The sequence below is a fragment of the Labeo rohita genome, chromosome 25 (genome assembly GCF_022985175.1).
Source record: "Labeo rohita strain BAU-BD-2019 chromosome 25, IGBB_LRoh.1.0, whole genome shotgun sequence".
Lineage (NCBI taxonomy): Eukaryota > Metazoa > Chordata > Actinopteri > Cypriniformes > Cyprinidae > Labeo > Labeo rohita.
In genome coordinates this window covers 24,203,269-24,230,673 of record NC_066893.1, presented here as the reverse complement: position 1 = coordinate 24,230,673, position 27,405 = coordinate 24,203,269, and the positions used below count along the sequence as shown (strand labels likewise).

The window sequence follows — 27,405 nt, the reverse complement described above, 5'->3', positions numbered from 1 at the left end:
AAATGTAAATAATTTTTTGTCAATTTGTAACCAATAAAGTTTATTTTCAAATTATTTTGAGCATTGTTAATTCAAATAATTAAATTAATATATCATCTGTGCATTATTTGTGCACATTTACAGTATAACCCATACAACTGTTTAACTTCTAATCTTTCACAGGCTCAAATGTACCTACAGTTGAAAAAACTATAAAAAAAATCTGTTTTGGATATTTCTTAGGGTTTTTGTTGCCTCTGTTTGCTTTTACCTGCAGAACTCAGACAGCATGTATATAATGAACCTCCTTTGCGTATGTAAGTCCAACCAAGCCATCTGCCCACATCTTACCTGTAGTACACAGAATGAGAAAGATGATGGTCAGGATGTTGAAGGAGTGATGACTGGTGACACTCATCTTCTTGTCCTCCCTCAGGGGAGGATGGAGACATGAAGCCTGACAGCTTCAGCTGCTTCCAGATGTCATCTTTATCTCCAGCTTCTGTTCATGACTGCGACAGTTTGCCAGCACACCTGTAGCAGAAGAGGTCAGGTGTTATGATCGTGCCAAGACATCTGTACGGTAAGATCTGTCACTGCTCGTGTCATGCTTCAGTCCAAGTATGCGCAAATCTACTCCTGGAGGTTCACACAGTTCTTACACAGTTTATATCTAACTGCCAGAATTAAAAAATCTGGTATAGAAACAGTTTTCATCCTGAATTTTTTTTAGTAAATTTCACCAATAAGTAACACATTGAATTAAACATGAACATCTGAAGACTGAAATGGTGTTTCAGACTTCAAAATGTCATTTTTTTTAAAGTGTTTAGAAGATAAACACACATGAATACCACCAGATTTTATTATTTTCAGTGCAGTTTGTATATTTTTGTTGAAAAATAGCAGTGAAGCTAGAAAACATTTGCAATCACCCTTTGCACCAGTGAAAGCATGCTTAAATATACACTGACCAAAATTATAAATGCAACACTTTTGTTTTTGCCCCCATTTTTCATGATCTGAACTCAAAGATCTAAGACTTTCTGTATGTACACAAAAGGCCTATTTCTCTCAACTATTGTTCACAAATGTGTCTAAATCTGTGTTAGTGAGCACTTCTCCTTTGTGGAGATAATCCATCCACCTCACAGGTGTGGCATATCAAGATACTGATTAGACGGCATGATTATTGCACAGGTGTGCCTTAGGCTGGCCACAATAAAAGGCCACTCTAAAATGTGCAGTTTTACTGTATTGGGGGGTCCGAAAACCAGTCAGTATCTGGTGTGACCACCATTTGCCTCACGCAGTGCAACACATCTACTTCGCATAGAGTTGATCAGGTTGTTGATTGTGGCCTGTGGAATGTTGGTCCACTCCTCTTCAATGATTGTGCGAAGTTGCTGGATATTGGCAAGAACTGGAACACGCTGTTGTATACGCCAATCCAGAGCATCCCAAACATGCTCAATGGGTGACATGTCCAGTGAGTATGCTGGCCATGCAAGTACTGGGATGTTTTTAGCTTCCAGGAATTGTGTACAGATCCTTGCAACATGGGGGCGTGCATTATTATGCTGCAATGATGAATGGCAGAACAATGGGCCTCAGAATCTCGTCACGGTATCTCTATGCATTCAAAATGGCATCAATAAAATGCACCTGTGTTCGTTGTCCATAACATATGCCTGCCCATACCATAACCCCACCGCCATCATGGGCCACTCGATCCACAACGTTAACATCAGCAAACCGCTCACCCACACGACGCCATACACGCTGTCTGCCATCTGCCCTGTACAGTGAAAACCAGGATTCATCCGTGAAGAGACCACCTCTCCAAAGTGTCAGATGCCATCAAATGTGAGCATTTGCCCACTCAAGTCGGTTACGATGACGAACTGCAGTCAGGTCGAGACCCCGATGAGGACGACGAGCATGCAGATGAGCTTCCCTGAGATGGTTTCTGACAGTTTGTGCAGAAATTCTTTGGTTATGCAAACCGATTGTTGCAGCAGCTGTCTGGGTGGCTGGTCTTAGATGATCTTGGAGGTGAAGATGCTGGATGTGGAGGTCCTGGGCTGGTGTGGTTACACGTGGTCTGCGGTTGTGAGGCTGGTTGGATGTACTGCCAAATTCTCTGAAATGCCTTTGGAGACGGCTTATGGTAGAGAAATGAACATTAAATTCATGGGCAACAGCTCTGGTGAACATTCCTGCAGTCAGCATGCCAATTGCACACTCCCTCAAAACTTGCAACATCTGTGGCATTGTGCTGTGTGATAAAACTGTAGAGTGGCCTTTTATTGTGGCCAGCCTAAGGCACACCTGTGCAATAATCATGCTGTCTAATCAGCATCTTGATATACCACACCTGTGAGGTGGATGGATTATCTCAGCTAAAGAGAAGTGCTCACTAACACAGATTTAGACAGATTTGTGAACAATATTTGAGAGAAACAGGCCTTTTGTGTACATAGAAAAAAGTCTTAGATCTTTGAGTTCAGCTCATGAAAAATGGGGGCAAAAACAAAAGTGTTGCATTTATAATTTTGGTCAGTGTACGTTAAGCATTAACACAACATACTTTTTATTTTTAGCATTGGCACTAAAAGTTTATGTCTTTATTGAGATATAAAAAAGAAAGAGGAAAATGGTGTATAAATGGGAAATTTTAAATTGGACTTAAAGGCAGCCACACCTGACCCTGCTGTGCTGCATTATGGGTAATGTAGTGTTTGTAATTTGTGAGCACAGGAAGTCCATTCACAGCAGCCATTTTGAAAACTCATGCAGGTGTGACTGAAAAGTGTGACTACTTGTTCTTCAGCAGCCATGTTGGGTGATGTGATTTCCCTCATGCACATTTTCTCTGGTAGGAAAAAATAATCCTCTTTTTATTGATGTGCATGTGGTAGACTGACCTGTTGTTGTTTTAATTTCAATAGCAACATGAAATGATCCTGTATGAATTTTATTTGTTTATCTAAAAGAATGTTTCTGAAATTTGAATGAGCTCTGGTGTTAATAATAGTAACTTTGAATCAATTGCTTTGCAAAATTATTCACTATTTTGAAAAATATGCAAATGTTTATTAAATGTAATCAACAGATCATCACATACTAATAAATATGACATGTGTGTATATGATATACAGTGTTGGGAAAGTTACTTTGGACATGCAATGGGTTGCAAATGACAAGATTCCCTATTTATAATGGAATACGTAGTTTAACAATTTCAGGTACTTTATTAAAGTAATATAACTAATAACTTTTTGATTACTTTTCTAAATTTCTGTTTTTCAACTGTTAATCATTTTCAAAAAAGTTACATCTACATAAATCTACAAGTAAAATCATTTTAAAGTGTACAGTATGTGCTTTTGCAGACTTGAAATTTGTTGTAACTTATCAAACCTGTTACTGTCAGCCCTGAAAAAGTCAGAATTGTGAGATAAAAAGTCACAATAACCTTTATTAGAAATATTCATGTGCAAGTTTTATGTAATTTAATCCCAAGGTAATAAAACCAATATATAGTTTTTGTTTTTAAACAACAACAACAAAACTTTACCTTGTTATTAATCGCAGAAATGCGTCATCACAGTGTATGAAAGAAAATATCGCACAGTATGCGATGGGCTTTAGTAAAGGCTATGTACTAAATTACACCCAGTTCTTTTGTGTCTGATTTTGAAAGCATTTGGAAATGGAATCACTGCTGTTAATATGCATGCTGTGATTATTTATTTTGAGGTGGTGATGGATATAGTGTTTATTTTTGCAACTGTTTTGTAATTTCACCTCATTTGGGCTGATTGTGCTGCTCTGTAGGAGAAGAAACATCGAGACAAAACCCAGACGCATTTGTTGTTTCCGACAGTGTTTTGCTTTTCCTTGTTCTCTGCACGTGCCGTTGTTCTGTGGACGAGGGCGGATCTGAGAAATATGAATGTGGAAGATGAGATGTTGTTGGGTTTAGTTCTCAAAACACTATACATCTGATAGTTGAGTTGTTGGGGAAGATAAATGGTACTGCTGCTGCAGGCTTGTGTGAGTTTCTGCTCTTGATCTCAGTCAGTTGAAGTGGAGTGGGATTCCCCAACAGTTTGACAGTCTAACTTCATGTTCTACATGCAGAATTTTTTGGTGTGTTTCATAAGTCTAATGCGCTTGGTGACATTAGGTAATCTTTAATATAGACTCAATAGGTTTGATGACAGATTGAGATGATGATTTTTTTATGTTCTCCTTTGGGCAGTGGCCGGTTTGGATTCGTGATGTCAGCTGAAAGATTGTAATTGTTGCTACACTTTGATGAAAGATTATAAAGCCTTTTTTATGTGCACAATAACATTTTAGTAACTCACTTTGCAGATAAATGGTAGTAAAAGTACTGCTGTTTAAAAAAAAAAATAATAATTAGTAAAATTTATTTAATAAAATTAATAAAATTGATTTAATTTTTATTTTTTGTAACCACATTTAATGTACTTTTAATGTACTTTTTTTAAAAAAAAGTTGTATTGAATAACATGCAAAATAACACTTAAAGTTACTAATTTTACAATGTCACACACAGTAGTAAATGTTGTCAGTTATTTATTATTTTTGTAATTGAATGTGTATTTATTTGTTGTTTTTAATGTATTTTCTTAAAGAATGTCTTTGTTTTTATTGTGCACAATTCACATATAACAAAAAATCATAATCTTTCATCAAATAATGTGTGCAGTAACATTTGCAGTTATTTATTTAGCAGATAAATTGTAGTAAAAGTATCAAGTGTATTATTTTTGTAATTCAGTATATTTTATTTTATTTTATTTTTTTTTTTTTATGAATGCCCAAGGTTTTATTTTTGTGCACAATTCATCACACCTTTTTTAAAACCCAATCTTTTATCAAATAACATCCAATAATATGTAAATGATTATTTTAGCTGATAAATAGTATTAAAAGTAGCAGTCTTTTATTATTTTTGTAATTATTTTATTTTTTTAAAGAATATCCAAGGTTTTATTGTTGTGCACAATTCATCACACCCTTTTTAAAGCCCAGTCTTTTATCAAATAACATGCAATAATATTTAAATGATTGATTTTAGCAGATAAGTCTTTTATTATTTTTGTAATTATTTTATTTTATTTTATTTTTTTAAAGAATGTCCAAGGTTTTATTGTTCTGCTTAATTCATCACACCTTTTTGTAAAACCCAATCTTTATCAAATAATGTGCAATAATATGTAAATGGTTAATTAAATATTTTATTTTATTTTTTAATGAATGCAATAATATTTAAATTATTATTAAATTGAGAGATAGTATTAGTCTTTTATTATTTAAGTCAGTATTTATTTATTTATTTATTTTATTCATTTACTTACCACATTTTATTTACTTCCTTTTTTAAATGTGCATGGATTTATCGAGCACAATTCATCAAAACACATTTAATTTAATCTTTCATCAAAACGAAAACTTTTGACATTTATTATGGAAGCAAGAGAAAAAAGAGAAATAATTATAATTGGTAATAACAAAGTGTTGCCTTTTTACACTGTTGTCTGGTGAAATAAAATGACATCATAAAGTTTGTGAAGCAAGATAAAAATTAATTTAACGTCAAGTCAAAAAAAGGATATTCTACAGAAATGTCAGGAAATTGTACCCAAGAAACTTTCACATCTTTAATCTTAGTCAACAGAATGGATATTTGCCTAAGCCCCAGAAATAATTAAAACATTTAAAAGGAACATGCTAATCAGTTTTTAAATCATTAATAAAGTACAGCGGCTAATAATATGCTTGATTTAGCGGGCTTTATCTCAGCGGCAGAGTTGAAATGTTCACATGAAACATTAGGCCGCGCTTCTGAATGTGTCAGCTGTCTTTATGAGAACATTTGTGCCGAGAGGCTCACCGCGGCTTTCTGTTGATTATGAAGCGAGCGAGAACAAGGCAAGAACGTCATGTAATATTTTTAGCATTTTAATTTGGTGTTGAGTGTCAGAATGTGACATTTCTCCTTTTCTACAGAATTCATAACTAGCTATTGTTCCTATTTCTCTGGTAGTGATTCTGTCTCAAAAAAAGCACACACATTTTCTCTTTTACTGCTAAAGTCCGGCAGACTGATGTTACAAGCATGTGTGCAGAAGGTCATTATCCATACATAATGCAAGATTATTCCCTGTAGGGTGTTGTGGATGGTTGCTAGGATGTTGCTATGCAGTTGTTAGGGTGTTCTGAATGGCTGCTATTTAGTTGCTTATTAGCCCAAGTCTCAAAAATTAAAATCTATTAAAGAATAGATTAAACAAAAAATAAATATAATTTAATATATTATTAAAAATCGATCTGTCTGTCTGTCTGTCTGTCTGTCTCTCTATTGTTAGTTTGATTGTTCTGTCATTCTTTTATTCTATCCTTTCTTCCTTCTTCCTTTCTATCCTTTTTTTATTCTGTCTATTCTGTCTATCGTACTATCTATCTATTGTTCGTTTGTTAGTTCGTTCATTCATTCGTTCTTTCATTCTATCGTTCTATTGTTCTATCATTCTTTTATTTTATCTATCCATCTTTCATTCTATGTAACGTTGTATCTGTTCTTCTATCATTTTATTGTTCTTTCATTTTATTGTTCTATCATTCTATCAGTCTATCTGTCGTTCTATACATGTAAATGTAGAATGTATTTAATTATTACATTTTTAAAATTGTTTTATTTTTTGTATATATATATTTTCTGAATTAATCTGAATAAATTTTATTCTCTCTCTATACTTAGATTTTATTATTGTTTATTTTAAATTGTAATTATAAAAGTATGTATGTATGTATGTATGTATGTATGTATGTGTGTATGTGTGTACTTGTTTTTGCTACCGGCCTGCGGTCCCCGCAATGTTAAAAAATTATTATTACACTTTCAGATAAACATCATTTACTATTTTTAATAATTTTTTAACATTGTGGGGACCGCAGGCCGGAAAAACAAGCAAAAACAAGTACACACACATACATACATACATACATACATACATACATACACACACACACACACATATATATATATATATATATATACACTAATGTACGATCTATCTATCTATGTAATATTCTATGTAATATATTAATATATGTATTACATTTAAAATTTATTTTTTAAAAAAACTGTTTTATGTATTTTGTATATTTTGATTTATTCTCTGTTTATTTAAAATGTATTAGTCCTTAATCTTCTTAATAATAAATGCATTCTAAATTGTTATATAAATAATATATATTTACATAAACGCAGATAGACACACACTCAAATTTAGAATGTATATAATAATAATAATAATAATAATAATAATAATAATAATAATAATAATAATAATTATTATTATTATTATTATTATTATTATTTTTATTTTTATTGAAAGTTTTTATTTTATTCTTTATTTAATCATTTTTTTAGACTTGGGCTAAAAAGCAACTGCCTAGCTTAATATATTAATATATAATGTATTATTTATTTATTTTTATTATTATTTAATTTTTTTGCGGAAACTAATTAGCAGTGTAAACTGTAAGGTTTGTTATCCATCATGTTGGTCTTGGTTTGTTGTTGTTGTTGTTGTTGTTGTTGTTGTTGTTGTTGTTGTTGTTGTTTTTTTTTTTTTTTTCTTCCCCAGCAAACAAATTGGGTATATCCTCTGATTTCCTGTTTTCCGGTTCTAAATTCGGTCAGTTCCGCCCTCTTCCTCCAGTATTACAGCTTCTTTGTGCTCTCTGAATATAATTTAATGTGATTCAGGACGGCTTCTAAATATATGATAATTACTGTGCTGTGACATTTTGCTTTCTTACCCTTCTAAGCGTTTGTTGATTGACTTTAGGCTAATGACCAAACAATGCTCATAAAAAAAAAAAAAAAAAAGCATTTTCGGCTGTTGACTAACCACAGCGTCACGCTGTACTAAACACCAAAATAAACCTGCAGAAGTAAGTAAAACACCCACCCACTCCAAACAGGCATCTTGTTAAAAACACCAGCTAGTTTATGCTGGTTTGGGCAAAAAAATAAGTCTAAAACCATCACTTTTGACCAATAAAAATCTCTGGTTTTCTTTGGTGATTTTTCAAGCAAGAACACCAGAGTAACTAAAACACCTGGAAACCAATATAAACCGGTTAGAACCACCTAACTGTTGATATATACCCTCGTCTTTTAGCACAACGTGCTGTGGACCAGCATTTCTGTTTTTTTCTGCAGGGACAGCATGTTTTGTTCTTCTAATTTGGCTGTAAATAAACCAGAATGATGCACCGCTGACACTGGCTGATGTGGTGGGCCTTAATCAGAGACGCTGACATTCGTGTCACTGTCCTGTTTCGTATATTTGCCCTCTATTTGTGAGCAGGACCAAATGTCACGTCTGCGAGGAGCTTCACGATTAGCATCCAAGGTCTGAATTATCATAAAGTGTCTCTATTAGCATACAATCATCAGACTTGCTGGCTTTCTCAATTTCCAGCACCACCTAGAAGCAAATCACAGCCTGCCATGGGCGAGTGTCAATCAGAGGAGACCTCAGAGCAATCATTCCCTTTAATTGGAGAGTGAGAAATTATTTTTTTCTGTTCTTTTGCTCCTCATATCTCTTTATCCCCCTCTAGTACAACAAACTTTTTCCAAGTGATTGAGAAACATGGCCAGAAACAACACTGAAGTCATTAGCGGTCAGCTGAAAGCGCAGACTGTGTGAACAAATCAAATAGACTTTATACAGTGTGTGTGTGTGTGTGTGTGTGTGTACTTGTTTTTGCTACAATGTGGGGACCAAATGTCCCCACAAGGATAGTAAAACCTGAAATTTTTGACATTGCGGTCCCCACAATGTTAAAAAATGATTAAAAATAGTAAATGATGTTTATCTGAAAGTGTAACGATGCAAACATGTTTTCTGTGAGGGCTAGGTTTAGGGTTAGGGTTGGGTTAGGGGATAGACAATATCGTTTGGTCAGTATAAAATCTATAGAAGTCTATGGAAAGTCCCCACAATTCACAAAAACAAACGTGTGTGTGTGTGTGTGTGTGTGTGTGTGTGTGTATATACAAAAATATATATAATTAATATAAAATATAATATAAAAAAAGTGTGTGTATATATTTTTTATATTATATTTTATATTAATTATATATATTTTTTTCCTTAACAGATAGATTATTTAGGTAGTGTCAGTGTTATTTTAGTAATATTTATATAGCAGTATTTATTAATATTTGGAAATGGCTTTTATTGTTATATATATATTTTTTAATTTATTTATTTAAGTTTTAGGAATTTTTGTTGTTGTTTTTTTTTTTTTTTTTTTTTGTCATTGTTTTTAATAATTAACACTATATATCTAGTATTCATCTCTAATATTTATATTTTGAGATTTTTCAATTACCAATTTAAATAGTTTTAGTTAGCGCTACAGCTTGCTAACATTGTGGATGATAGTTAATTTATAATACATTTTTTTAAATATTATTTTATATTAATATTTAATATTTTGAATTCGCTTTTTGATTTATTTTATTTCAGTTTTATTGTATTTTTGTCATTTTAATATGTCATTAAATGAAAATTAGAAATGTTTAAAATAAGTTTAATATAAAATAAACTGTTTTATACTTTCATTTTATATTTTAAGCTTTAATTTTTCATTTTAGTTTTAGTTGTTTTAGTACTTCTTAAATGAAAATGTATATTGTATTACATTAATTTGAAACATTTCTAATTTTCATTTAACAAGTACTAAAATTTCTAAAACTAAAATTAAAACAAATTAAAGCTTAAAATGAAAACTAAACACAGACTATAAAACTTATTTAGAAATATTAAAACTTATTTATAAATTTTTCATTTTAGTTTGTCATTTTAGTACTTAAATGAAAATTATATTACATTTATTTTAAACATTTCTATTTTTCATTTAACAAGTACTAAAATTTGTAAAACTAAAATAAAAGCTAATTAAAGCTAACAGTGAAAACTAAACGTATACTGTAAAACTTTGAATGTTTAAAATAAATTTAATATAATATCAGTGAAGTTTGTTCAGTTTTCATTTTAAGCTTTAATTTGTTTTCATGTTAGTTTTAGTAATGTTAGTACTATTTAAATGAAAATGTAATATTTCATTAAATGTATTTTAAACATTTCTAATGTTCATTTAATTCTAAAACTAAAATGAGAACAAATTAAAGCTTGAAAAGAAAACTGAACATATAAAACTTAATTAGAAATGTTTATATAAAACAGAAATTTAATATAAAATAAGTTAAGTTTGTTTCATTTAATTGTAAGCTTTCTTTCATATTAGTTTTAGCAATTTTAGTACTTCTTAAATAAAAATGTATATATTATTAAATTTATTTTAAACATTTTTTGAAAAAAAAACAAACAAACAAATATTTTAATTTATTTTTATTTTATGTTCAGTTTTAATTTTAAGCATTAATTTGTTTTCATTTTAGTTTTAGTAAAATGTTTAGTACTTATTAAATAAAAAAAAAGATTAAAAATGAAATAAGTTTTTAATCTAATATTTATATTTTATTTTAGCATTTTCAGTTGCCAAAACGCAAACAAAACATGAAGCATGTGATCAAACCCGATTTTGGTCAAACTGATTTTAGTATATTTAAATTAGCATTGCAGATTAATTTACTGGCCATAAATATTAAATATATTCCTAATAATCTTTAAATCCTTGAAACTATATTCACTTGATGTACATAAAGTGAAACCCTACACTAAAAAAAAAAAAAAAAAAAAAAAAAAAAAAAAACATAAAGTGAAACCCTACACTGTAAAAAAAAAACATAAAGTGAAACCCCACACTGTATAAAAAAAAAAAAAAAAAAAAAAAAAAAAATTGAGTCAACTTAAAATAATTTGTAACCTGACTGCCTTAAAATTTTAAGTTCAGTCAACTCAAAAGTTTATTCAGCTTGAAATGTTAAATTATACTAAGTGACAACTTAGATATTTGAGTTGAATCAACTTAAAATTTTAAGGCAGCTGGGTTATTCTGTTAAGTTTAGCAAACACAAATATCTAAGTTGTTACTTGAACTAAACTTATTTTAGTTGACTGAACTTAAAATTTTAAGGCAGCAGGGTAACAAATTATTTTAAGCTGACTCAACAAATTGTGTTTTTTATTTTTTACAGTATAACAGAAAAGTCTTTTTAAACACTGCCATAGGGGGTTTTGACAGTGACACATTGTTTTATCAGTCTGCATGGTTTTCCAGTCGATTTTCTATGCAAACATGAGCTGGATGAATGTATTAGACTGTTGTGATGCATTTTGTGTGTCTGTCTGTGTGTACATCTGTGTGATTGGGGTCAGGCGAACCCACAACCAACCCAACTGTACAGGTTTTTCCATAACTAGACGTTTATGACAATATGCAGTTGTGCACATCTTTAATTTATTAACATATGTGCTGCTTTCTTGCATACTGCTGGCAAATAATGCAGGTTATTGCATCACATACTAACCAGTGCTTTGCTGAAATGTCAATTTCTTAAAATTTAATTCTTTTCTCCATATATTTTTCTGTTCTGTCTCTACTATTCTGTCTTATAAAGGCAGAAAGCTCATAAAGATGCATTAGGCGCAGCTGACAGACACTAAGCTTTAGTAGACCCTGTGTATCGCTTTGATTTGACTCACTCTCGTCAGATAAAAACAGCACGGCTTAGACTATTGTTCTTCTGGTGCAATTTGAACCATATATTATGTTGCAATTCCTAAAAACGTTAGCAGCCAGCTACTCTCAGCCTCGGATCGCATGCCCACGAACCGCCCACAGTCTCGTCTGATCTATATTGCACAGAAAACTAGAAAGCGCTTGTGAAAAGCTCCAATCTGATTCCCGGATGGCAAGCTTCAACAGGTGCATGAGGGGGGTTTTGCCTTTCGAAGACAGTTTAGAGACGATTGCATGAGGAGAACAGTACATCCCACTTTTTGTGATGATTTCTGAAGGATCATGTGACACTAAAGACTGGAGTAATGATGCTTTGCATCACAGAAATAAAATGCATTTTAAAATATATTCAAATAGAAAACTGCAATTTTAAATTGTAATATTTCACAATATTGCAGTTTTTACTATAATTTTAAACACATAAATGCAGCCTTTTTGAGCATAAGACTCATCAAATTAAGAAGAAAAGAAAGTTAACAGGTCTTTTTTCCTATTCCAAATTCACCTCTGAAGTCTCATATGTCAGGCAGTTAATTAAGTCTTGCCTTTAGTCAGAAGTCTGGCTGTGCATGACTAGCCAGCTGGTCAGCAAGTTTTATTTACTCACCGGAGCTATTTTTCACTCGCAGTTGGTGCTTGGCATGTCTTAAAGTTTTTAAAACGGAAAAACATTCGTAAAATGACTGAAATAGGCATCCTGAGATGTCCCTGCTGTCTCTGTTGCTGCCCAAGGCTCTGTTAATAGCCGGGAATCGGAGTGTAGGATGCTTTTTAGACTGTGTTGCGCTCTTTAATTGTCAATCATTTTGAGTGACAGGGTTTAGTGACACTGGGATGTCTGAGGAAGGCGGGGTTTAGGAGAAAGGGGCTGGTTTAATTCAGTGGCAGAAATTATATGTGACCCAGGACCACAAAACCAGTCATAAGGGTCAATTTTGTGAAACTGTGATATATACATCATCTCAAAGCTAAATAAGCTTTTCATTGATGTATGGTTTGTTATGATAGGACAATATTTGGTTGAGATACCACTTTTTTGAAAATCTAGAATCTGAGGGTGCAAAAACATCCAAATCAAGTTCTTAGCATAGTACAAATCAAAAATTAGGTTTTGATATATTTACAAAAATATCTTCATGGAACATGATCTTTGTCTAATATCCTAATGATTTTTGGCATAAAAGAAAAATTTCGACCCATATAATGTGTTTTTGGCTATTTGTACAAATATACTCGTGCTATGACTGGTTTGTGGTCCAGAGTCACATATATAAAATATCTGGTTAAACTTTTAAATGTTAAAATGTATTTATTTTCTTTTATGTATGTGCTTATTTGCATATTTATTATTTGCTTATTTACTTTAATTGCTTTTTTAACTTCTTTGCTTATTTAATTGCTGTAAGTGTTTATTTGAGTTTTTTTTTAAATTTGCATATTATTTATTCATTGCTTGATTTTCTATATTTGTTTATTTGCATCATTTGCTTGCTTTTTATTTGCTATTCATTTGCTTTTTTACAGTAAGATTACCGATTCATATTACAGTAACAGTAAGATTTTAAATGTTTAAAGTCTGTTCTGCTCATTAGACCTGCATTTATTTGATCCAAAGTACAGCACAAACAGTACAATTTAGTAATATTTTTACTATTTAAAATAAGTGTTTTCTAGTTGAATATATATTTTAAAATGTAATTTATTCCTGTGATTTCAAAGCTGAATTTTTATCATCATTACTCCAGTCACATGATCCTTCAGAAATCATTCTAATATTATGATTTGCTGCTCGAAAAACATTTATTATTATTATTATTATTATTATTATTATTATTATTATTATTATTATTATTTTGAAAACAGCTGAGTAGATTTTTTTTCAGGTTTCTTTGAGTAGAAAGTTCAGAAGAACAGCATTTATCTGAAACTAAAAACATTATAATCATGATAACATTATAAACATCTTTATCATCACTTTTGATCAATTTAAAGCATCCTTGCTAAATAAAAGTATTAATATCTATAATTTCTTCCTCCCAAAAAATACTACTTTCAAGCTTTTGAATGGTATAGTGTATAATGTTACAAAATGTTTTTATTTCAGATAAATGCTGATCTTTGGATCTTCTTATTCATCAAAGAATCCTGAAAAAAATATACTCAGCTGTTTAAATATTAATAATGATGATGATGATAATAATAATAATAATAATAATAATAATAAATGTTTCTTGAGCAGCAAATCAGCATATTAGAATACTTTCTGAAGGATCATGTGACACTGAAGACTGGAGTAATGATGCTGAAAATTCAGCTTTGATCACAGGAATAAATTAAGTTTTAAAATATATTCAAATAGAAATCAGTTATTTTAAATGGTAAAAATATTTCACAATTGTACTGTTTTTGCTGTATTTTGGATCAAATAAATACAGGCTTGATGAGCAGAAGAGACTTAAGAGACTTCAAAAACCATTAGAAATATTACTGTTCAAAAACTTTTGACTGGCAGTCATTTCAAAAACGTCGGAAGGCGGGGTTTAAGAGAAAGGGCGTGGTCTAATTCAAAGTAAGTGAAAGTCATAGTTCACCAGAACTGTTTGATTGACTTTCTTGATTGGAACACATTAGATAGGTCCATAACAATATAGGACTCCTTTGACTTTTATTGGACAAAATAAATAAATTAAAAAAGACACATTTTAGAAATATTGTCTTTTGTCACGCACATCCTACGTTTTATTCCTGTCTTTAATTTTGTGTGTCTATGTGAAATCCTGCGTCAGTATTTGATTAAAACGAGAGTAATTTTGTGATACTCCCTTGTTCAGTGTCTTTATCAGGGATGTCAGGCAGACAGACGTACCTTATCATTATAGGACTCATCAAAGCAATGGCACAGCGGTGCCACTGATTATTTCAGGCTGCGGATCGGATCTCATTTCAGCGTGCAGTTGCAGGTTTGAATCCCTGCCAGCCAGGGCCGATTTCAGTCTCCTGAGTCGACGTGACTCAAAAGAGGTTTAAATATGCTAATTAAAATTCCATGTGTTTGTCAGTAGATGCATATCAGCGGTGTATTCGGTTGCATTTCATTTTGTTTTATCACTGAAACCGAGAGACCCTGCAAGCGTATGTCGCCTGTGCTCACGTCTGCCTTGAAAATGTTTCGTGTAAAGAACCTAATGACATTTGAAGGTTTGTTTAAAACCCTTAAAGTTCACCCAAAATTTGTTTCTTCATTCAAGCAGATTTGGATAAATGTAGCATTACATCACTTGCTTACCACTGGATCCTTTGCAGCGAATGGGTGCCGTCAGAATGAGAGTCCAAACAGCTGATAAAAACATGTCAATAATCCACAAGTAATCCACACCACTCCAACACATCAACTATCATCTTGTGAAGTGAAAAACTGTGTTTTTAATAAACAAATCTATGCGTTTTAACTTTTAAAACATCGCTTCAGGCCATTATCCATAATAATAATGCTTCCAGCATTGAAAAAGTTATTGTGTTATCATTTCACATCAAAATCCACAAACATATTTGTTTTAAACTGTTTTCACTTGTAAACAGAGGTTGATCTGTGCATATTTCTCTCCTGATTCAGACAAGACGGCTTTTTCACTGGAGAATCAATATTATGAAGTAAAAAACATCTTTTTGCAAACAAGCTTTTTGCTTCACAAGATGTTAATTGATGCACTGGAGTCATGTTGTGGATAATTCTGATGTTTTTATCAGCTGTTTGGACTCTCATTCTGACGGCACCCATTCACATCCATTGGTGAGCAAGTGATGCAATGCTACATTTCTCCAAACATGATGAAGAAACAAACTCATTTATATCGCAGATAGCCTGAGGGAGAGTACATTTTGAGCAAGTTTTCATTTTTGGGTGAACTTTTCCTTTAAAAAAAAAACACTCTCTTTCTTTTGTGGATCATTAAAGAAGATTAAAAAAAAAAGGTCTTTTTAGTGTTTTTTTTTGGTCTATACAATGAAAGCCAGTGTTCATCAAAATACCTTTTGTGTTCCACAGGAGCAAATAAGTTTTGAATGACACGAGGATGAGTAAATGATGACTGGATGTTTATTTTTTTGTTTATTTTCTTTAAGACCGTAGAAACAGACTGTCAGTGATGAGCATTCATCTACCAGTGAGGGCAGATGGAGTCGTGTCTTGTTAGTCGTGTTTACAGTCTTACATGGAGTAAACAACTACCGTTTGCATTTAACACACAACATACTAGCTTAGTAAACTAAGTAATGATGTTTTATCCAAAGAAACTTGCAGCACTCAATTACTGTCTTGAAGAGAATCACATTTCAAAGCTTTCAAAGACGCCTTATTTTGGCCAAATTTAAATGAACCTTTGCTGAGAAGGTTGTTCAATAATGCACTGCAAATTGAGAGAAACATTAACTATAAATAGGTATACCAAAAGCAGTATTATATTGCACAATATTTGTATTTACTGTGTATTTTATGCTTATTTTGAGTATTTTCATAGTGTATCAACATGCAAATAGCGAACTCTGAAATAATTTGTGATTTATATGATTCGTCAGTCGTGATCACTTGTGTGAGGCACAGAGGTGCCGCCTGTGTAGTGTTCCATTAGTTTAAGATGCTGTATACAAAGTAGCCTATATGTAGGGTAACAGACAGCAAGCTCATTAGATTTTTAGTACGAGCCTTCGTATCCTGAATAACAACACATTCGGTTTAATGCCAGCGATGACTGTCACCCCCTGAGAACTGAAGTTTGTTTCTGCTGCAGTAAAATAAATGCATGATAAATGCCTACTTTGCAAGCATTAGCATCTGACTTTCTGCTCAGATTTTTAACCTTCAGTAGATGTTTTCAGAACAAACCTAAAGTTCTGACAATTTGGAGAACATATAAAACAATGTTTTTGTGTTTATACCTTGTTAAATCTGTTAATATCTGTATTAATTTGAATGGTTCTTGCATGGTTAGAATGTAATATTGGTTTTCAGTTTGTAGAAGTGAATTCAAGAGTCGCATAGATTTTGTGTTATTTCAGTATGAAATGTATTTATTTGCTTTTATTTGTTTGTTTGTTTACGTATTTATTTACTTTTATTTATTTGCTCTTATTTACCTTTTCATCTGTTTGAGGACTTTGTATTTGTAAACAGTGGTGTGTATATATCTTGATCAAATTTTGAAACTACTTTTTACTTATTTTACTTATTTTATTAATACTGTACAGCCGCCTTGTCACAATTCTGTATTGTTAAAGGCGGTATATAAATAAAGGTGACTTGACTTGACTTGACTTGACTTATCCTTTGTTTTCTTAATTTTGCTTATTTGTTGCTGCTTATTCTTTGCTTTGTCTTTACTTGCTTTTTTTTTTTTGTTTTTTTGCTTATTTGCTTTTTATTTTATTTGCTTATTTATTAGCTTATTTATTTAGCCCATTTCAGCTGCTGAATAAAACAATTAAAAACAGTAATTCCTTTTTATCTCACAATTTTGACTTTTTTTCACAACTGCAAGTTTATAGCTCACAGTTCTGACTTTTCTCCTTGGAATTGCATGATATGAACTCCCAATTCTGAGGAAAAAGTCAAACTCACAATATTAAGAAATTAAATTGTGAAATACAAATTCATAGTTCTGAATTTTTTTTTCAGAATTTTGAGATACAGACTCGCTGTTGCGAGACAAAAAAAGAGAATTCTCGTATATGCGAGATATAAACTCGCAAATCTGAGAATATATCAGCTTTTTTACCCCTCAGAATTTGACTTTATAACTTTTTATAACAGTTGCGAGTTTATTTCTCACAATTCTGAGAAAAAGTCAGAACTGTGAGAAAAGTCAGAATTGACTTCATTTCTGATGTATATTTGCAATTCTGCTTTTTTTCTGAACTGCGTAATAACATCTCGTAATTCTGACTTTTTTAGAATTTTGAGAATTGCATGATATAAACTCGTAGTTACAAGAAAATTCAGAATTGAGAAAGACAGAATTTTGAGAAATAAATAAAAACTGGCAATTCTGACTTCTCACAAATGCGAGTTTGTATTTTACAATTCTGTCTTTTCTTGCAATTGCGAGTTTATATCTAATAATTTAAAAAAAGGTTAGAATTATGTGAAAAAAGTCAGAATTGTGAAATATAACTTCACAGTTGTGAGGAAGAAGTCAGAATTGCATGAAAAAAGTCAGAATTGCAAGATATAAACTCAATTGTGAGGAAAAAATGTCAGAACTGCAACTTAATTTCTCATAATTGCACATTTATATCTCACAATTCTGACTTTTTTTCTCACAATTACGAGTTTATATATCACAATTCTGAGAAAAAAGAATTGTGTAAAAAAGTCAGAATTGTGAGATAATCGTAACTCGTAATTGTGAACTCAACTGTGAGAAAAAAAAAATAGAATTCCGACTTTTTATCTTGTAATTCTGAGTTTATTTTTTGCAATTTTAAGTTATCTCAGAATTCTGTCTTAAATTCTCACAATAATTCTGAGACAAAAAGTCTGAATTGCAAAAAAAGTCAGAATTGTAATATATAAACTCACAGTTGAGGAAAACGTTAGAATTGTGACCTATCTTGCAATTCTGGCTTTTTTTGTTTTTTGTTTATATCTCACAATTGTGAGAAAAAAGTCAGAATTGCAAGATACAAACTCGCAATTGTGAGAAAGATAGAATTGCAACTTGTTATAATGCAACTCTGACTTTATATCTTGCAATTGTGAGTTTATATCTCACAAATTTGATTTTATTTCTCAGAATTGCAAGTTTTACATCTCTCAATTCTGACTTTATAAATCGCAGTTGTGAGTTTATATCTCACAATTCAGAAGAAAAAAGTCACAGTTGTGAGTCTGTAACACAATGTGGAGAAAAAAATTCAGAATTGTGAGATTAAAAAGTCGCAGTTACCTTTCTTTTTCATTTTTTTTTTATTTAGTGGCGAAAACATGCTTACATATTTTTGCCTGTTGACTGTTTTTTTAATTTTTATTATTTTTTTTAATATATTTGTTTAATATTTGCTTATTTACTTTAATTTGCTTTTTTATTTATTTGCTTGCCTATTTATTCATTCACCTTTTTTTGGTCATTTGAGAACAGGAATTTTGTATTTATATCTGGATCATCCAAAGCACATACAGTGCTAATATTCAAAGCTGCATAAGCGAGCGAGAGATTCCAGTAGCAGCCGATAACATCCACAGCTTGATCTCAAGTTTGGTATCCAACGTTAATAAAACCTTGCTGATATGCACATTTTATATATATATATATATATATATATATATATATAATTTCTTTGAGCGTCCTGTTCTTCTTATCACTCTCTGTATTTCGAACGCCTCCCCCATCCACACTCTAGAATTAAATCCTGAATATCTTCTGCGTCATTATGCGACAATGACAGAAGCAGTCGTACAGTGGGGAGATTTCTAACGAGAGCCAGCTGCGTTTAATAGGTGGAATTTATTACATGACGGGGATCCAAGAGAGTGAATTATTCCCCACCATAATACAGAAGCAGCGTCATACAGCACTTCCTCCAGAGCCAGTCAGACAGAGCTCGCTGTGAGAGAAAACACAAGCTATTATCTGTTCCTGTAAGAGGATTCTGTGTTCCCTACCCAAACCCTGAGATCTCCTGTAATTTAAAGAGTATTTTAGAGAGAAAATGCTGATCTGGAATAGGAACTGTTCTTTTGTAGCGCTATTAGTTGTGCCAAAAATGTTAAAATGATCTTTTAGCCAGTAAGAATGTATCTAGCCTTAAAAACAATACTGTTAAGGGATATTCTGGGTTAACAGCAGAAAGAAATTTTGTTTGTCTGCTAAATGGATCTGTTTTTTGTTTATTCTTTGAACGGGTGCTAAAATGACTTTCCAGAACAAACAGTTTATAGAATGTGTTGTGTGAGATCTATACATTAAAAGTTTGGTTGAAACCTTTTTTTTTTTTAATGTTTTTAAAAGAAATGCTCATCAAGGCTGAATTTATAAAAACAGGAACAAATAAGATAAAATAAAATAATTCTCATATTTGCAAGATGCAGAATTGTGGAAAGAATGTCTGAATTGCTAGGTATTGAATTAAATTTATTTGATAATTAAATTAAATTAAATTAAATTAAATTAAATTAAATTAAATTAAATTAAATTAAATTAAATTAAATTAAATTAAATTAAATTAAATTAAATTAAATTAAATTAAATGATCCCACCACAGGGAAAAATAAAAATAAAAATTAAAATAAAATAAAATAAAGTTTATTTGATCCCACCACAGGGGGAAAAAAAGAGAATAAATAAATAAAAATAAAATAAAATAATAAAATTCTCATATTTGCAAGATATAAATGCAGAATTGCTGAAAGAATGTCTGAATTGCACGGTATTGATATGAGTTTATTTGATCAAACAACAGGGAAAAATAAAATAAAATAAAATAATAAAAAAAATAATATAATATTAAGTAAATAAAATATAATTATAAAATATAAAATAAAGTAAAATAAAATAAAATCATAAGATATAAATGCAGAATTGTGAAAAATAATGTCTGAATGTATTAACTCGTAATTCTAAGAAAAATGTCTGAGTTGTTGGATATAAACTAATAGTTGGGAGGAAAATCTGAAATATGAGATAAAGTCATTTTTATTTGTCAAACTTTTTGTTCTTTTATTATGTGGCAATAAGTCAATAAAATAGAAAAATAAATAAAGTAAAATGATTTTAACTCACAAATTTTATTTTCTTGCAATAGTGAGCTTACAGTTTGGACTTTTTTAAAATATTTGCTGGATATAAATGCAGAATTGTGGAAAGAATTGCAAGGTATTAACTCTGACCGAATTGTCGGATATAAACTCTCAATTGGGAGGAAAAAAAATCTGAATTATAAGATAAAAAGTCACAAACTTATTGTTTTTATTCTGTGGTAAAAAAAAAAAAAAAACAGAATTACGAGATGTAAAGTAAATTCAGAGAATTTGAAATAACGTCATAATTACCTTTTTTATTGTGGCACAAACGGGCTTTAAAAAAAAAAAAAAAAAAAAAAAAACTTGCATAGACAGAGCTTGTGTAATTTAATGCAATTCACAGTGCTGCGTTCTTGCCTGCTAGGCTTCAGTTGTAAGGAATATTCTAGAAACTCGATACTTTTTTGGAACTCACACAATGCTTCTGTTTTCATCCTGAAACTAAAAGCAGTTTAAGTTTAACAGTGATCCATGACAGTGCTTCTGCTTTGGTCTCAACGGGGGATTCGGACAAGCTCAGAGTCTATCTAACAGTCATCACACACACAAAAACAGAACGAGACAGCCGAGGCTCAAGGGATCACAGATATGATGGACCCACTCTGCTTATTTGAAACTGCGTGTGTAGCTTTGCCCCCGGCTGCGGTTTTGTCCGCTTCTGTTTGTTTGGTTTGTTTAGTTGCTGTATTTCCTGACTGCAGCTCTAAATAGCTGTGACCTAGTGACACACAGCTGGACAGGCACTGCAGGATTGATATTTGACTTGACAGTTTGACTTTAATGATACAAAAAGAAAACTGTAGTGTGCAGTGAAACTTTTTCAGGGGGGAAAAAAACTTTTGTGAAGGATTATCTTGAATAAATTGAAAAATGTGTACTTTATTTTTTTTTCAGTACATTTTGAAATCTGTTCAGATCTGTGTGTATTAAATTAAAAATTTCATGCATTATTAGAAAACACTTTTTGGTCAAATTCACCATAGTTTGCATTACTTTTTTATGGGTCATTTCAGTGCAAAACTAAATTATTTGATTTGTTGGTTTGCATTGTTTATTTACCTTTTGCTATTAATTTAGCTTATTTGTTTTGCTGATCAGTTTATTTGTTTGCTTGCTGATTTTTTTATTTTTTTTTTTCTATGCAGTTTTGTTTGTTTGTTTCCTAATTTATTTGCCTCTTACTTTGTTTTTTTTTTTTTAAAATATATTCATTTTGCTTAGTTTTTGTTTGCATAGTTGTTTGTTCGCTTATTTATGTGCTAGTTTCCTTTTTGCTTATTTGTTTGCTTATTTGCTTTCTGATATTTATTTATTCACTTTATTCATTTCCTAGTTTATTTACTTTTGCTGTGTATTTGTTCGCTTGCTTATGTTTGTTTTTCATGTAGCTATTTATTTGTTTGCTTATTTGCTTTTTTCTATGTAATTATTAATTTTTTTCATTTATTTGCTTATTTACTTTTTTGCTGTTTCTTTATTTTGATTTATATTTATTTGCATAGTTTTGTTTGCTTATATTTAGTTTTTGTTTCCTAATTTATTTGCCTTTTTACTTTATTTGTTTTTTTTTATTTATTCATTTGTTTTGCTGAATTATTTATTTTTTTGCATAGTTATTTGTTTGCTTATTTGCTTTCTGATATACGTGTATATATATATATATATATATATATATATAGATAGATAGATAGATATATGTAGATAGATATATATATATAGATATAGATATAGATATAGAGATATAGATATAGAGATATAGATATAGATATAGAGATAGATTTTTTTTTTTTACGTATTTACTTGTTTATTCATTTGCTAATTTATTTGCTTATTTATTTATTAATTACCTTCTGATATTTATTTATTAATTTAATTTATTTGTTTGCTTATTTTCATTTTACTATTTATTTTTTTTCTTTTTGCTATGTAATTATTTAGTTTGATTGTTTCCTAATTTGCTTATTTACTTACCTATTTATTTGCCTTTTTACTTTATTTGTTTTATTTAATCATTTATTTTGCTGATTTATTTTTTGTGTAGTTATTTGATTGCTTGTTTGCTTTTATTTTTGCTTATTTGTTTGCTTATTTGCTTTCTGATATTTATTTTATTTATTTATTTATTTGTTTGTTTATTGATTTCCTAGTTTATTTATTTTTATTTACTTTTTGCTATTTATTCATTCGTTTGCTTATTTGCAAATCATTTGGTTTGATTATGTGTCTATCCTAATTTATTTGTTTATTTCCTTTTTTGCAATTTATTCCTTTGTTTATTTGTTTGCATAGTTTTGTTTGCTTTCATTTTGTTAGTTTGTTTGTTTCCTAATTTATTTGCCTTTTTACTTTATTTGTAATTTGCAGATTTATTTTTGTATAGTTATTTGTTTGCTTATTAATTTGCTTGTTTGCTTTTATTTTTGCTTATTCGTTTGCTTATTTGCTTTCTGATATTTATTTATTTATTTACTTACTTTTTGGTATTTATTCATTTATTTATTTGTTTGATTGCTTTGTTTCATTTTTCTCTTTATTTATTTGTTTGCTTATTGGCTTTTTGCTATGTAATTATTTGGTTTGATTATGTTTGTTTCCTAATTTATTTACTTTTTTTTAACCATTTATTCATTTACTTTTATTTATTTGTTTGCATAGTTTTGTGTGCTTATTTGTTTGCTTGTTTGCGTATATTTGGTTTGTGTTTGTTTTCCAGTTTTGCCTTTTTACTTTATTTGTTTTTATTTATTTGTTAATTTTCCTGATTTTTTTTTTTTTTTTTTTTTTATTTTTGCTCACTTATGTGCTTGTTTGCCTTTATTTTTGCTTATTTGTTTGCTTATTTGTTTGCTTATTTGCTTTTTGATATTTATTTGTTAATTCACCTTTTTCTATTTATTTATTTGTTTGCTTGCTGATTTGTTTGCTTGTTTGGTCATTTTTATTTTGCTTATTTGTTTGTGTGTTTGCTATTGATTGATTTGATTGATTTTAGTTATTAATCTCCCATAGTCCAGTTTAATAGTGCAATATCCACTAGAAAAGTGCTGTACTTTATGTAAAGTTATATAATTTGTCATTCTTTTTAGCACAAACACACCCCTTTTTATGTAAATTAGGCTCATTAGCGATTGACCCTTAACTCTTGCAGTTAGTGCTAATACCCACAGAAGGCAGTAGGTAAACTCGATTTTATTTAAAGAGATGTTTGTATAAATTCTTCTAGTTATCATGGCAGCGGCAATGTATCAGAGAATGGTCAAATAATAGTGTAGTGCTTTAAAACGGTATATAGCCATTGTGCTTGTGAAATGGGCACTACAACCAAATTTGTGCAAATAAACGGCTCAATCTGCGGGCCTCGTTCATTTCCCCCCTCAGTGTTTGTGTATACACACCATTCACAGCTATTAATGGCTATGCATTAAAAACCGATTATTCACCCTGTGTTAACAAGGCTTGTGATAGTGTGGATAACCCTCATCTCCCCTCTCTAATTCTGTAATGACTCTGGGATATTAACCCATCACTGAGCAGAGATGCTCTGGAGAGCAGGTCTTTCTGGCGGAGGGGTTAGAAACCGAATGTGGGAGTCAAATAATTAAGTGTGCATGTGTAATGAACACAGATTAGATGGCGTGTGACTCTTAAATTGAATTTGTGCATCTTTATTAGAGTCTAGGGCATTCCGAACAATTGCACCACACATGTTGTGTGTTTGTTGATATTTCTTGCCTATTTCCATAGAAACTGTTGTTTCATCCCTTTATATGGCTTTAATTATTCCAATAAGGCTACAGTTGTACTGTAATTGTTTTGTTAAAGGGATTCTTTAATATGGGATCCCCCTCCCCACACACACACTAAAAAAATTAATTTTATGTCATCATTTATTCACCCTCATGTTGCTCTGAACTTGTATTACTGTTTTTAAAATAACTCTTTTGTTTTACGTAACCAAAGCTTCTCTTTCTTTTCAAATATGGCACCCATTGACCCAAAATGTTACTGTGATGTGACTTAAATGTGATTTCTAGAGTTTCTAGGTGGTTACAGAGTGTTTCTAGGTTGTTTCTAGGGTATTTTGGTAGTTTTCAGGTGTTCTAGTGGTTGCCAATGTGTTAAGATGTGATTTCTAGAGTTTCTAGGTGGTTACAATGTGTTACTTGGTGATTATGTATGTGTGTGTGTGTGTGTGTGTGTGTATATATGTATATGTATATGTAATTTTTTTTTATTTATTTTTTTGTGGGTGTAGTGGCAGATATCAGGCCGTTCCTGTGTGGTTTCTACTGTGTTCTGGCAATTGTCAGGCTGTTACTTGGTGGTTTCCATAGTATTCAGTGGTTGTATAGTTGATTAGGTGTTACTATGTGGTTTCTAGAGTTTCTAAGTGGTTACAATGTGTTTCTAGTGTGTTCTCGCAGCTAGCAGGCTATTACTAGATAGTTTGTAGGCTATTCTGGGGTCATATGGTGTTTTTAGGTGTGCTGGCGGTTGCCAAGATATTACTATGTGGTTCCTAGAGTTTCTATGTGCTACTAAGTGGTTTCTAGGGTTTTTTCAGGCTGTTATTATGTAGTTTCTATAGTATTCAGTGGTTGTATGGTTGATTATGTGTTACTATGTGGTTTCTAGAGTTTCTAAGTGGTTATAATGTGTTACTAGGTGGTTTTTAGAGAGTCTGGCAGCTCTCAGGCCATTACTAGGTGGTTTCTATGGTATTCTGGGGTTGTATAGTGTTTTTAGGTGTTTTGGTGGTTGGCAAGGTTTTACTATGAGGTTTTTAGAGTTTCTAGGCGATTACAATGTTACTATGTGGTTTCTAGGGGTGTGACGAGACACTTATCCCACGAGACGAGATGAGACACGACACTGGGTTCACGAGGACGAGACGAGACGAGATTTTTAAACTTTTCTTAAGAAATCCTCAGTGATGAAATATATAGGAAAAATAGTCTTTTATTCAATTGAAAAAAGAAAAAATGCAAAGAAACTTCCATTTTAATGAATTATTTGCAATAATAAACAACATTTAAACAAGAGCTTCACGATTCTGGATAAATTAAGAATCCCAGCTGTTTTTAAAAAATTGGAGATCATGATTCTCTCACGACACATCGGATCTCGCGAGATCTTGTGCTACGAGATCTTGTCACATCCCTAGTGGTTTCTTTGGTATTCTGGAGTTGTATGGTGTTTTTAGGTGTTCTTGTGGTTGCCAAGGTTTATTATGTGGTTTCTAGGGTGTTCTATCAGTTGCGACGTTGTTTGTGTGTCATTTCTAGAGTGTCTGTGTGATTGCCAATTGTTACCAGGTTTCCAGAGTGTTTGGTTGTCGGACTGTTACTAGATTTTTAGGGTGTTTTGGGTGGCTTTAGGTATTTTTGTGGTTGCCAAGTTGTTACTTTGTTACTTTGTAGTGTCTCTGTGATTGCCAAGGTGTTACTAGGTGGTTGCTAGGATATTCTGGGGCTATATGGTGTTCTAGTAGTTGCCAATTTGTTAATATGTACTTTTTAGAGTTTCTAGGTGGTGACAGTGTGTTACTAGGTGGTTTCTAGAGTGTTCTGGTTGTTGTCAGGCCATTACTAGGTGGTTTCTAGGGTATTTAGGGGTTGTATGGTGTTTTTAGGTGTTCTAGTAGTTGCCAAGGTGTTTCTATGTGGTTTCCAAATTTTCTATGTGGCGACAATGTATTACTATGTGGTTTCTAGAATATTCTAATGGTTGACAATGTGTATCTAGGTGGTTTCTATTGTGGTTAGGTGACTGCTACAGTGTAACTAAGTAGTTCAGGAACATTGCCAGGCTTTTACTATGTGGTTTCTTAGTATATTCTGAGTGGTCTGGATGGTATTTTGGGTGTTCTGCTGGTTTACCAAGGTGTCACTAGGTGGTTGCCAGTCTGCTGCTACAGTAGGTGGTTTGTAGGATATTCTGGTGGTTGCTAACCCATTACTGAGTGGTTTTAGGATGTTTTGATGGTTGTCAGGCCATTGCTATGTGGTTCTAGATTATTCTGGTTGGTTTGTATGGTGTTTGGGTGTTCTGGCTGTTGCCAAGATTTTACTAGGTAGTTTCTAGGATGTTCTGGGCTATTGCTATGTGGCCAGAAGAGTCTCTGTGATATTTTGACTGTAAATATGGCTCATTCTTTAGTAAAAGCCTGCTTTATTACCAAGGAATTCATGTACATGTTTAAAAAAACACAAGCTTTCTTCATTTACAGACCATTTTAAATCGCCAGACCCAGAATGTTCCTGTAATGACATGGGTCTTGACACGTATACACTAAATCTGTGATCTCTCTGCTGAACTCAGGTCTGCTGGAGGATAATAATATGTTTCTGGCCGTCGCTCTGATGATAAACTGCTCTGAGGTCTTTGTGTTGTCCGTCACCGCCCATCAGAGAGGAAACAATTAGCTGCAACGTCGTAATTAAGGGTCTTGCAAATGGAAGGATGACTATTAGTGAAACATTTCCCATAATGCATCAACAATGCTTTTAGTAGGAAGCCGGCCGATAAGTGGTCAAGTGTATGCGCTTCTGGGAAGTAATTCAGACCTTTATTCTAGAAGCCACAGTGAGAGACGAACAACCATTAAACTAAGCTTCTCGTTTTTAGAAGTTACAGGAAATCGTGTTTTGCAAGATGATGGTGCTGAAATGTTGATGCAAATCAATTTCCTGGCTCGATTGTGCAGCTGAAAACATGTTTCTGTTGCCGGTAATCAAGATAATGTGACGTACAGCAGGAGCCAGGATATCTGATCTGAAAACCATCTCAAGCATTAGCTGTGGACCTCTACATAATGGATGCTGATAGTTTAAGAGGCCTGTAGAGAAGAAATGCATGACAGGTGA

General features: G+C 31.6%; 1 protein-coding gene across 3 annotated transcripts in view; it reads right to left on the bottom strand.

Moving 5' to 3' along the window:
• The window catches only part of shisal1b (shisa like 1b), a 54,317-nt gene that overhangs the window by 21,566 nt on the left and 5,346 nt on the right, over positions 1-27,405 (bottom strand). For 2 of the 3 annotated variants that reach the window (XM_051099158.1, XM_051099156.1), the window contains exon 2: positions 331-513. In XM_051099158.1, the coding sequence (XP_050955115.1) occupies positions 331-397 (67 nt within the window). In that variant the 5' untranslated portion in view covers positions 398-513. Of the gene's footprint in view, positions 1-330; positions 514-3,789; positions 3,925-27,405 lie in introns of all 3 variants that reach the window. The other variant, XM_051099157.1, reaches the window with a different exon arrangement.